The 10,975-nt window shown below is 58.8% G+C and overlaps 2 protein-coding genes across 3 annotated transcripts; one reads left to right on the forward strand and one right to left on the reverse strand.

The window, feature by feature from the left end:
* Positions 1–70: 70 nt before the first annotated feature.
* LOC308358312 (immortalization up-regulated protein) lies at positions 71–868 on the forward strand. Its single transcript, XM_080828478.1, has 4 exons — positions 71–195; positions 317–423; positions 522–596; positions 710–868. Exons 1-4 carry the CDS (start codon positions 174–176, stop codon positions 821–823), a joined length of 318 nt encoding a protein of 105 aa, XP_080684604.1. The 5' UTR covers positions 71–173; the 3' UTR covers positions 824–868.
* A 103-nt stretch (positions 869–971) lies between these two features.
* Positions 972–8,139, reverse strand: YIF1B (Yip1 interacting factor homolog B, membrane trafficking protein). 2 transcript variants are annotated; one of them, XM_080828738.1, is made up of 8 exons: positions 8,019–8,139; positions 4,303–4,541; positions 4,114–4,218; positions 3,847–3,925; positions 3,655–3,712; positions 2,410–2,565; positions 2,222–2,315; positions 972–1,359 (listed from the first exon to the last, which is right to left on the reverse strand). In XM_080828738.1, exons 1-8 carry the CDS (start codon positions 8,068–8,070, stop codon positions 1,204–1,206), a joined length of 939 nt encoding a protein of 312 aa, XP_080684864.1. In that variant the 5' UTR covers positions 8,071–8,139; the 3' UTR covers positions 972–1,203. The 2 variants fall into 2 exon arrangements, with proteins under 2 accessions (XP_080684864.1, XP_080684865.1); XM_080828739.1 differs by having other exon boundaries at positions 8,028–8,131.
* Between the last annotated feature and the right edge of the window lie 2,836 nt (positions 8,140–10,975).

The following is a 10,975-nucleotide window of genomic DNA, read 5'->3' on the forward strand; positions in this document are numbered from 1 at the left end:
AAAAGCTGGGTGGTGCTGGGGAGGAGCTATGAGTCAAGGCTAAGGACTCTGACCCAGGTTGGGTGGGGCTCCTCAGAAGTCCCTGGGCAGGCAGTTCCCGCTGCTTCTCCCCTCGTCCTTCCCCCTGCCCTCCGGGCACTCGAAGCCCTCTCCACAGACCTCCTCTCACCACCATGGAGTTCGACTTGGCCGCAGGTGAGCTGGGAAGTGGGGCATTTGAGACGCAGGGGGCCAGGCTAAAATCCAGCAACCTCCTCCAAGGGCGCATGCGCAGCACCTGCACCCACCCACCCACCCACCCAACTTCTCTCCACAGCCCTAGACTCCAAGAAGCCCCAGGGGACGAACCAGGGGGGAGACCATAAACACGGCCCCCACAAAGTTCAGGGCGCGTCAGAGACAGGGGCGGCTGATAAACCAAGGGTAAGTCACCTTAGGACCAGGCACATCCCTCCCAGGATGAAGGGGACAGCGGCGGGGTCAGGGGTCCCGGCCTCACTGCCTCGCCTCCCAACTGGCAGGGCCACGGTCACCGCAGCTCCTCGGACTCCAGTAGCAGCAGCGGCAGCTCCAGCGACTCGGACATGGAAGGAAAGGTAAGAGGCTCCCCGCGAGCAGACGCCCCAAGTGAGGGGAGAGTCCCGGACAGTCGTCTCACCGTCCTAACCCTGGCTCTCCCCTTCCATCCCCTCCACTCTCGGCCCCACAGCCTCACGCGGCCGCCTCGCAAGGACACAAAAGCACGCAGGCCAAGGTCAAGAAGCCCAAGGTGAAAAAGAAGAAGGAAAAGAAAGGGAAGGCGAAGAAGGAGGCTTCTCACTGACTGGCCCGGTGAAGTCTTATTAAACCTTTTCTCGGCTCTCGGGTCGCCTTCTGGTCGCCAAGTTGGGTACCGGCCCCGCCCCGCCCGTCCCCCTTCTCGGGGCCGGGCCTGCCCCCTGCCGGGCGGCCGCGCCAGAGAGAGGTGCGCACGCCGTGCCCATCACCGTTTATTGTTTCCGGAACAGCGGCCGCTCTACCGAGCGGCGGGTGCAGCTGGAGATCTCGGCACCTCGGCGACGGGGGGGGGGGGGGGGGGGGCGGGGGAGCAGGGTCTCGGGGTGGGGGCGACGCCGGAGCCCCCGCGGGCGGGCGGGCGGAGGAGCGGCAGCGGCGCGCGGCCGCGAGGAGCAGCAGCAGCTGGGGGCGTGGGCCGGGCCGCCCTCACCGCACCAGGTGGAAGGTGAGCCAGTACATGAGCAGGGGCTGCGCCGCCGCCACGGCCATGGTCAGATACATGCGCAGCTGGTTCCTGGCCCCGCGCACCGGGACGCCCTCGGCCGCCGCCTCCGCCAGGATCTTCAGCCGCAATGTCCGAATCTGGGGCGGGAGGGGGTTCACCCGTGAGTCCCGGGCCGGGCGGAGGCGCCGGTAGGTACTCCCAAGCCCTGCCTCTCTCCCTCCACCGGGGCGGCTGGGTTCGAGTCTTTCTGCTCGTGGGGAGCCTAGGTTTTCCCCCACATCTCCTCTAAGGGATGGTGAGGACTTGCTTCTCCCCAAGGCCCGGGAGCAAATGTGAGGGTTCCGAGCTGAGTGGACCCGGAGCTTCATACCCTGCCCGAGGAGGGCTGCAGGCTCAGCCGTGGCTGCTGCCACCCAGCTTATGTTGGCCAGATGACAGTTTTCAACACAATCCAGGAAGGTTTGTTTGTTTGTTTGTTTTTAACCTTTAAGTAATGACCTCTAAGTCAAAGTTTCTCTGAGGGTGAGATCTGGCCAACCAGTTTTGCCCTCTGCTCCTCACACATGCTCACGCTGCCTCCTCCCAGGGCCCTGGGATGCCTTTATCAACACCCCCCTTTCTGCAAAACGGGAAACATGTTTAAAGAGAGGAAAGAATTTGCTGGGGATCCAGAGAAGCTGTTTCCAAGGGTACCAAACCTCTTTTCATCCTAACAAACTGGCAGGAGAGCCCACCATGGAAGGGTGGTGTGAGGGTGAGAGCCCAGCCTGACAGGCTGCCTGGCTCCTGCTCTGCCTTCTTGCCCCAGCTTAGACACCCCCTCTTCCAGGAAGCCCTGCTGACCCCCAGGCTGAGACAGGCACTTAAAGCCTCCTCAGTTCAGCAACGGGGCTCTCACCTCAACCCCTTGCCTAACATCCTCTGCTTGAATGCCCCAGGGGACCCCGACTCAGGGCTTGTGCCCTCAACCCTCCTCCTCCCCAGCCCCACCTGGCTTACCATGAACACAAAGATAGACACACAGCACCAGCCCAGCACCAGGTAGTAGCCAATCTTCCCAAAGAGCAGGCCCATAAGGACCCCGCCAATCATCCTGGAGAGAGAGGGGAAGGCTGGTCTGAGGGCAAGGCCTCAGGGCTGGGGTGGTGGTGGGGAGTGGGGTGGGAAGTGGGGAAGGGGTTACTCACCCAACATATTTGTAGCCCAAGAAGGCCACCAGATCAATAGTGGTGAGGTCAGTGTTGACAGTGACCAGGTAGAGACTGAGCAGGATGGCCAGCACCTCCAGGGTCAGCCAGGCCAATGCAGAGCTTGCCTGCAGCCCGAGGAGGTCTGGGGAAAACCTGCGAGCACCAGGCTGTCACCCTGATGGCCGGCTCACACCCTCCCAGAGCATCCAGCTGGGGACAGCCTGTGTTGGGTGGGGCTAGAGATTGAACAGTGACCAAGAGGGATCTGGACTCTATCTTCCTGGAAACCTCATGCCAGGGAAGGTGGACCTGTCCTCAGTGACAGCCCCGAGAGGTCGGGGCTGGGATGAGGGAAGCACAGGGCATGGGAGGTACCTGACCCACTCAGGAGAAGGTATCAGAGAGGGCACCCCAGAGGAGAAGACACCTGAGCTGAGGCCTAAGGAATAAGGAGTTGACTGGCGGGGAAGCACCATGGCCTCTGCCATATCCTAAGTACAACAATTAACTGATTCTAATGACAGTTGTTTTCAGTGCCACAAAAGAAATGAACTGGAGCCTATGAGCGAGATGTGGGGGCTTCACCCAGTTGGGGGAGGGAAGACTTCCCCGAGTAACTGACACCAGAGTGGAGACATCGCAGGTGAGCAGGTGCTCAGCAGGTGATGCAAGGGAGGAACACACTCTGGAGCAAAGGGAATTGGATGTGCAAAGGCTCTGGGGTGGGGACGGACAGCACCAGGCCCTCTGGAGGATGGAACGAGGACTAGAATGGTGAAGCAGAGTCAGGGACAGAGAGAGACTGCAGGGAGGCAGTGCAGTGTGTGAGATTAAGGAGCCAGGGCTAGATCTGGGGATGGGAGAGCTCTGGACAGCTTCTGAGCAGAGTAGACAGGCCAGACCCAGGTCTCAGACCAGATCTTCCTGGCTGCTGTTGGAGTCATGGTACAGAGGGCATGTGGGCAAAGCAGCGGGTTAGGAGGCAGTGAGGAGGAGCTGGATCTGGTGGTGGAGGCTAAGAAGGATGGAGTCACCCGCCACAGGTGTGGTGATGAGCTGCCCGTGGGTGGAAAGCAGGGGAGGAGGCAAGGGTGACGCTGACTGCGACCTGAAGGGCTCTGTCCTGGACCAGATGGGTGCGTGGTGGTGCTGTTCCAAGACAGGGAGATCCAAGAGACCTTCCTGGCTGCCCCTCAGCCCCCCAAACCTCACCCCACTCTGCCTACCCCAGGCCTCCCTTACCTATCCTGGGTCCCCAGCGCCAGGCCAGCCACCAAGACATAAGTGATGAAAGCCATAGCTGTGGGAGGCAGACACACAGACACTGGTCAGAGGAAGATGGACCATCCCGGGCCACTAGGCACCTAGACCTCTGCCCTAGACGTGCCCACCCAGAGGGAGGAGGGTGCGGGGCGGTGATGGGGAGGGGGAGACCTGGAATGTAGAGGTCAGGAGCATTGACGTCAAAGCGGGGGGCCACAGGTGTGTCTTGCTGGTACTGCACTTCCCAGTCCTGTGGGGAGAGTGAGGGGAGCAGGTGGGACCCACAAAGTGGGCTCCTCCCATGCTGCTTCCAGGCCCCCTCTCGGGGCAAACCTACCCCCCCACCCAATACCTGCCTGGCCTCTGACTCACCCTCTATCCCCACCCCCCACCAGCCCCATCCTCGGATGGCACTGCCCTCCGTGGCGCAGTGCTGACCTGGTGCAGGTAGGGGAAGACGAGCAGGCCCAGCTTTTTGCCCACATACATGGTGTCCACGGCAAAGTAGTACTTGAGCTTGGTGACGGGGATGAAGCGGTCGATCTAGGGGGAAGCAGAACCCAAGCCTGAAGCCCTGGCCTCACGGCCCCCGCCTTCCCCCGACCTGGGGCAGCCCAGGGCACTCACGTTCTTATCCACCAGCTCCTTGCCCTGGGCGGCCAGGCTGCTCCCGTAGGCCATGGCCATGTTGGACACGGGATCCGCCAGGAAGGCAGCCTGGGGCGAGGCGGAGGCTGCAGGGTAGCCCAGGCCACCGGGTGCCCTCTGGGGCCTGTAGCCCTGGCTCTGGGCCGAACTCGTGTCATCGAAGAGCTGGTGGGGGTCGGCCATGCCGGGCTGGGACACCGGGATCCTCCGCTTGGACGCTGCAGGGGAAGAGGGTGGGGGGGCGTCATTCAGGCCGTAGGCGCTCTCCTCCAGCTGCCGTGAAGCACTGGTTTGCAGGTCAGATGGGCGTCGAGGCAGGTGCGGGGCGGGCTCTGTCTGCCTGTCCTCAATCCATCCAAATCACCACAGTGACGATGATGTCGAGAGCTACTTTGTGCTGGGCCTGCTGTCCGCAGGATCCTGTCCTAAGCCTTTTACAAACGGGCTCGGTCAGTGTCTCCCTTTGCGCTCCCCTCCTTGTTGGCTCTAGCCACGTGGGCTTCAGTGTCCAGCGAAGACACCAGGCATGCTCCGCCTCAGGGCCTTTGCGAGGGCTGTTCCTCTGCCCGAATGCTTCCCCCCACACACCCCCCCCCACCAGCCCCAGCTCCCTCCCCTCCTTGAGGTCTTGGCTCTGCAGTGCCTTCCCTACCATCCTGTCTCGACCACATGGTCCTTGTCAGCACTCCCCGTCCCCCTTCCCTGGTGCACTCACTATACCCAGAACACACTAGCTCATACATTGGCCACTTGCTTTATTTTGTTCACTGTCTCCCCACTCAAACGGGAGCCCCCCAAGGTGGGGAGCTTGGTCTTGTTCATGCCTGGATCCCCAGCCCCTAACACAGGGCTGGAGTAGAGGGCTGATGAAATGCTGAGAAATGAGGGCCCACCCCACGTTACAGAGGTGGTGACAGGCCAGGACAGGGGGCAATGACCTGTGCGCAGCGCCCGGCGGAGCGAGTGACAGGACAGGACTCTAGCCCAGGAGGGCCTGCTCGATGTTAAAGGTAATTAAATCCCAGGTGAGCACTTGCCACATCCTGGGCTGTGTTCTACGTGCTATGGACTAACTCATTTATCTGCGTCAGTGCTATTGTCCACCCCCACCCCCCGCCCCTGCTTTACAGACAGGAAAAGCCAGCCTCAGAGAGGTTCAGGCCCTTGCCCAAAGTCATTGGGCCAGAATGGAGCAGAGCCAGGCTTCAAGTTTTTAAAAGGTCCCTCTGGCTTCTTATGGGTAACAGATTGGGGTGGGGGGGCAGGGGGAGGGAGGGAGCTGCTCCAGTGGGGGAGTCGGTGGGGAGAAGAAGGGATGGAGGGGTGGGGGCAGTGGCGGAGAGGGGGCTGCGGCTCGGAGGGTCAGGACTTGCTGGAGGCGTGCTTAGTCAGGGTAGGGTAGGGACGAGGGAAGAGAAAGGGAATGTGGAGAGGATGAATTTGAACCCAGCGCTCTGGCCCCAGGGTCCCTGCTCCCAACCCCGAAGCAACGCCAACCCAGCAGTTACTGAGTGAGCTCCTCCTGTGTCCCAAGCACCACCGTGGACCCAGGGAGCGGGTGAGAGGGTTACAGTCGGATGGGGGAGAGGAACTCGATAATCTGTGTGCTGACTCTGTCCGCATCTCAGTTCTCCCTTCCGTGGAACAGTTCATGGCCCAAGGCCCAGTGATGCTCACAAACTCCTCAGCCCCTGGCCTGTCAATCCCTGTCCCCTACTGTCAATTACAAGGCCCTCGTCTCTTCCTCTCAGTTATCTGTCGCCTGAAGACAGATCCAAGGGCCCCCAATCCCAAAGCCAGCAGCACTGATCCAGCCCACTTAGCCCCAAGGCTCACCGGCATTTCCCCCTGCCCCTTTAGTGCAAGCCCCTCCTTCCTCCCTGTTGCCCCCCTTCAGCTCTCAGTATTTGGGGTTCTGCCCCCCACTGACCTCCTAAACACCCCTCGACACTGCCAGCCCGAGGCCATTAGCCACTGTCACCTGGCTCGAGCAGCATGTGACGTCACCGTGCTCTCTGTTCTTTTGGCTTCTGAGACACTGCACCCACCTCCTCTTTCCTGAGACCCACAAACATCTCTTGAGCACCCCTGTGTGTTAGGCTCTGCTGCAGGCGTGGTGGACAGGGCAATGATCAAAAAGACCAAAAGTCCTGCCTTTACGGAGCTGAGGGTCTCCAGCTTGGTCCCTCTCCACCCAGCACTTTTTTTTTTTTAGCTTCCTGAAACGTGTGGCCCAGTTTCGCACACTTCTGGCTTTGCCTCTCACCCGCCCGCAGCTTTCCCAGCCACTGTGCGCCTTGGGCGGTGGGCCCTGTCTCCAGGCACCACTTCTCTCCTGGCCCCACACCCAGGTCCGTCCAGCTCCTGACAGTGCCCTCCCCGCAGTGTCCAAGCCTCTGATTCCCCTTCTCTCTGGCACCCAACCAACTAATTGCCAGTTCTCACCCACTATGTCTCAATGTTTACCCTCCCCTTGCAGACTCCCTGGTCTTGAACGTGACTTAAATGTCCTCCTCCTAAGTCCCCCTGCCCATTCGTGCTCCGCCAACCTTCTCTCCAGTCAGCAGCCACAGTGATCTTCTTAAATGTGCAAGAGAACATTTCCTGTCCCCTGCCTAAGATCAGTCCCCACTGTGCTGGGAATAAAATCTACAGGCCTACAAGGCCCGGCATGACCCCAGCCCGGCCAGCCACCTTCGTTTGCTGCCACTTGGGCCTCACTGCACCCAGTCATACACTGGCCTCTTGGGCCCTGACTCTGCCAAGCTCCTGGCCCACACAGGCCTTGGAACATGCAGTGCCAGCATTGTGGAATATCTTCCCACGACTGATTAACACCTGCAACATAGCACGGAGGCTCTGTACTGGTAGCTCCCTGAGGACAGGAACCAGGACTGTGGCCCCAGCATCACCCACCACGTGGCCCACCATGCACCCTATTAATGGCTGAAGGGAGGAATGAGGGCATCAGGCCTCTGAACCTCCATTGCATCCTGGATTTTTCCCTTTACAGGGAAAAATCACTCCCCAGATTTTCCCCCTGACTTGCTTGTTCCGAGTTTAGCGTCTGTCTCACCGCTAAACTCGGAGTTGGAAGTTACCAAGGACTAGTGCTAGGCTGGTTATGACCGGGTATCCAGATTCCAGCACAGGTCCTGCTTGGCCCAAGGGGAGCTGAGGCAGAATATGCTCAATGAAGAAATGAGATGCACGCACACTCGCCGAGATGAAGAACTTCAAGAGAGATACAAATTAACAGAGACGGAAAAAGGAGTGTAGAGTACAAGATCTACAGGTTCAAATCTTAAATGAGAGGTAAACAGGGTCCTCTCAGCTCACGAAGGGCTCTGAACGCTGTCCTGCGGAGCGTGGGCGACAGCCCGAGGCCACCGAAGGCTGGGGAGAAGGAGGATCGCTAACTGCAAATGAATGAAAGTCCCGTTTTCCTGCACAGCACAATATCCTGCCCAAAGTTGTTTTCTTCCAAAGGAATTTCCTAAAGAAAAGAAGGATCGACCCCAACGCGCCCCCTACCCGGACCTGGCATCCCAGCGCAGTGCACACCCCGAAGCTCCAGCTCCCTGACCCCGTGACCTCCGACCTGCAGCGACCTCGCCAACTGCCGCGGCGGCTCCGCCACGCCCCCGCCAGCCACCCCACCCCCACCGCCCCGATCTCCTCGACTGGCCACGTACGCCACTTACGCTGCCGGGGCGTCCCCGCCGCCGCCAAGCCTGCCGGGTGCATCCTTCACCGTCGCAGCCGCCGCAGCCGCCGCCGCCCCAGCCACGGTTCGAAATGTGCCCGCCCGGCTCCCGTAGCCACGGCCCACAGACGACGCGACAGCCAATGAGTGTCACGATAGCTCAGAGGCCACGCCCCTCGCGGAGGCCTTTACGAGTTTGGCAGTGGGTAAGAGGCGGGGACTGGAGGCCGGTGGCGGAAGGCGAGAGTCAGCACTAGTGAAGTGGGAGGGCGGAGCCGAAGACAATCCTAGGAGTTGGCTCTATCGTGCATGATGGGAAGTGTAGGCATCGAGGGATGAGACCGACGGGAAATGGAGACAGACGATCGATTTGGGTCGCTGAGAGCACTGGGGAGCCAGGGAAGGGTGTGGAGCGGGGGAGGAGAGATCCATTTGTGTTCTCGAGGGGGCTACGCGGAGTGTGCAGACTCTAACGCTTGTACAATTTCGGCAGACCTTAGGTATTAAGGTGAGTATTTAGAATGAGAAAAGGGTACCCGATAAATTAGGTAGGAAGAACCAGGTGTCGTAAAAATGCTCTTGCGTCGCGACCTGGCTTTGCAGGGTCTGCCGAAACCACTGCGCAACCTCCCGCCACACAGAGCACGCACAGGTACACCCGCAAGCGAGCAACCCTAAAAATGAAGGCTCCTTAGCCTCTCTGTCCCTCAGTGTCCCCCTTTCTCTCCCCTTTCTCTGTCTCTCAGTCCCCTCCGCCTATCTCAGGCAAAAGTAACGGTAGAAGCTACTTCTGGGCAGTGAGAGCACTCCGGAAGGATGTCAGCAAGTGACCCTGTCACTGTGGCTTTCCCTTTCCTCCTCTGAGATGTTGTCTTTTCTAGGGACCTCGAGGACTGGTCTGGCCTCTCAGTTATGAGTCCTGGCTCAGTCGCGGTCCTTTTTTCATGACTGAGGTACCCCCTTTCCTCCTCTGGACCCCTGGCTTAGCATCCAGTTCTCCCCCCACCATTTTCCATCCGCAGCTCTCCCTGTCTTAAGTTCTTCCGTGACTATTTTGTGATATTCACAGTATTAATAAAGGAAGCGTTTTGGCTTCCAGCTGGCCTCATATTTACCCCTTACCAGTTGTGCGACTGGACCCTTTTTCAGCCTTAATGTTCTCATCTGTTTAATGGGAACGATATAGGAGAGGTCGAGGATTCACTACAAGGCCACTGTGTCCACAGGGCCTGACATAGTGTAAGCCTGTGATCACTGGCAGCTGCCGTTACTGTTTTTATTATCAAGTGTCTCTTCCTGTGGGTTGTCAGCCTCAAGTTGGGCTCTGCCCCTAGAACTGTCACAGCTTCATAAATAGAACCAGCTGGGGTGTGTCCAAGCCAGGCCCCAAGCCCTGCTCCTTTGCCATTCTTATGTGGTCGGGATTCCTGGCTGCCCTCCAATGGGCCTGAGTTACAGCTGGAGGTGTATGTGGAGAAAAACAGGGACCAGGGAAGAACCCCCACCCCCCTAAATAGAGGGGTGTACTGTGGTTCTGCTAGGAAGAGGGACCCCGGCTCACTCCTGTTCTCCCTTAATGCCTCAGTTCACACATCCCTTTCCTTAGGAAGCTCTCTTCACCCCATCTAAGCTGGATCTGGGTTCCTGGGGGATCCATCCGCAGTCTTTTCGGTGTCCCCCGTCCCAGCTCCAGTCACTCTGTCTGTGCTTCCCTCATCACACCCCTGACCTTCTTGGCTGCTACTCTGGAAGCACCCCACCCCTCCGCCCCCTGGGCCCCCTAGGCCAAGGTCTAGAACTTGAGGTGCTGGGACCCCACCCACCCCCTGCCACTGCGGGCTAGGTCTAGAGCTGTCTGGGTCACTGCTGTATCCCCACCAAAGGGCCAGACACAAAGTAGGTGCTGAACAGAGATTTGAGCTAAGGATCCTCACTCTGTCCATGAGGGATAGGGGACACCTGCCTTGTGGTGTCCCTTGTTGTGAATTATTATCATTATTTTTATTTAAATTCAAGTTAGTTAACATATAGTGTATTATTAATTTTGGGGTAGAATTAGTGATGCCCAGTGCTCATTCCACCAGGCGCCCTCCTTTAGGCCCATCACCCAGTTCTCTATCCCTTCACTTACCTCCCCTCCAGCAACCTTCATCTTGTTCTGTACAGTTAAGAGTCTCTGAAATTTTTTTTAAGATTTTATTTATTTATTTGACAGACAGAGATCACAAGTAGGCAGAGAGGCAGGCAGAGAGAGAGGAGGAAGCAGGCTCTCCGTGCAACAGAGAGCCTGATGTGGGGCTCGATCCCAGGACCCTAAGATCATGACCTGAGCCGAAGGCAGAGGCTTTAACCCATTGAGCCACCCAGGCGCCCCTCTGAATTTTTTTTTAAAGATCTTATTTATTTATTTGACACAGAGAGATCACAAGTAGGCAGAGAGGCAGGGAGAGAGGGAGGGGGAAGCAGGTTCCCTGCTGAGCAGAGAGCTGGATGCAGGGCTCGATCCCAGGACCCTGAGACCATGACCTGAGCTGACGGCAGAGGCTTTAACCCACTGAGCCACCCAGGCGCCCCCTCTGAAAATGTTTTTAAAGATATATTTATTTTAAGAAGAGAGAGGGATTGCGCGCCTGTGAGTAGGGGGAAGTGCAGAGGAAGAGACTCTTCAAGCAGATTCCGGGCTGAGCCGAGTCCAACCCCAGCAGGATCCCAAAACCCATGAGATCACTACCTGAGCGCAAACCAAGAGTCCTGCGCGCCCAACCCCCAGAGCCCTCCAGGCGCCCCCCTCCTTGTGAATTATACAGTGACCCCTCCGGGCGGGTGCAGCCTCACTCCAGAACGCAGGACTGGGCGAATGGAGCAAGGACCGAATTTCAGCCTGTCCCCTTGTCTCTTCAGCCACGCGCCCCGATGCAATGCACAATATTCGTGATGGTCCCGGGG

The sequence above is a fragment of the Martes martes genome (assembly GCF_963455335.1).
Source record: "Martes martes genome assembly, chromosome: 17".
In the NCBI taxonomy this organism is placed as follows: domain Eukaryota; kingdom Metazoa; phylum Chordata; class Mammalia; order Carnivora; family Mustelidae; genus Martes; species Martes martes.

Bases quoted from the DNA above. Each gene is read 5' to 3' on its own strand.
- LOC308358312 (XM_080828478.1), top strand. From the start codon at position 174: ATGGAGTTCGACTTGGCCGCAG. The intron at 196-316 runs GTGAGCTGGGAA...TTCTCTCCACAG, and splicing joins GGAGTTCGACTTGGCCGCAG to CCCTAGACTCCAAGAAGCCC. The intron at 597-709 runs GTAAGAGGCTCC...TCGGCCCCACAG, and splicing joins ACTCGGACATGGAAGGAAAG to CCTCACGCGGCCGCCTCGCA.
- YIF1B (XM_080828738.1), bottom strand. From the start codon at position 8,070: ATGCACCCGGCAGGCTTGGCGGCGGCGGGGACGCCCCGGCAGCGTAAG. The intron at 4,542-8,018 runs GTACGTGGCCAG...CTTCCCCTGCAG, and splicing joins GCCCCGGCAGCGTAAGTGGC to CGTCCAAGCGGAGGATCCCG. The intron at 2,566-3,654 runs GTAAGGGAGGCC...TGGTGCTCGCAG, and splicing joins GCGCTGGGGACCCAGGATAG to GTTTTCCCCAGACCTCCTCG.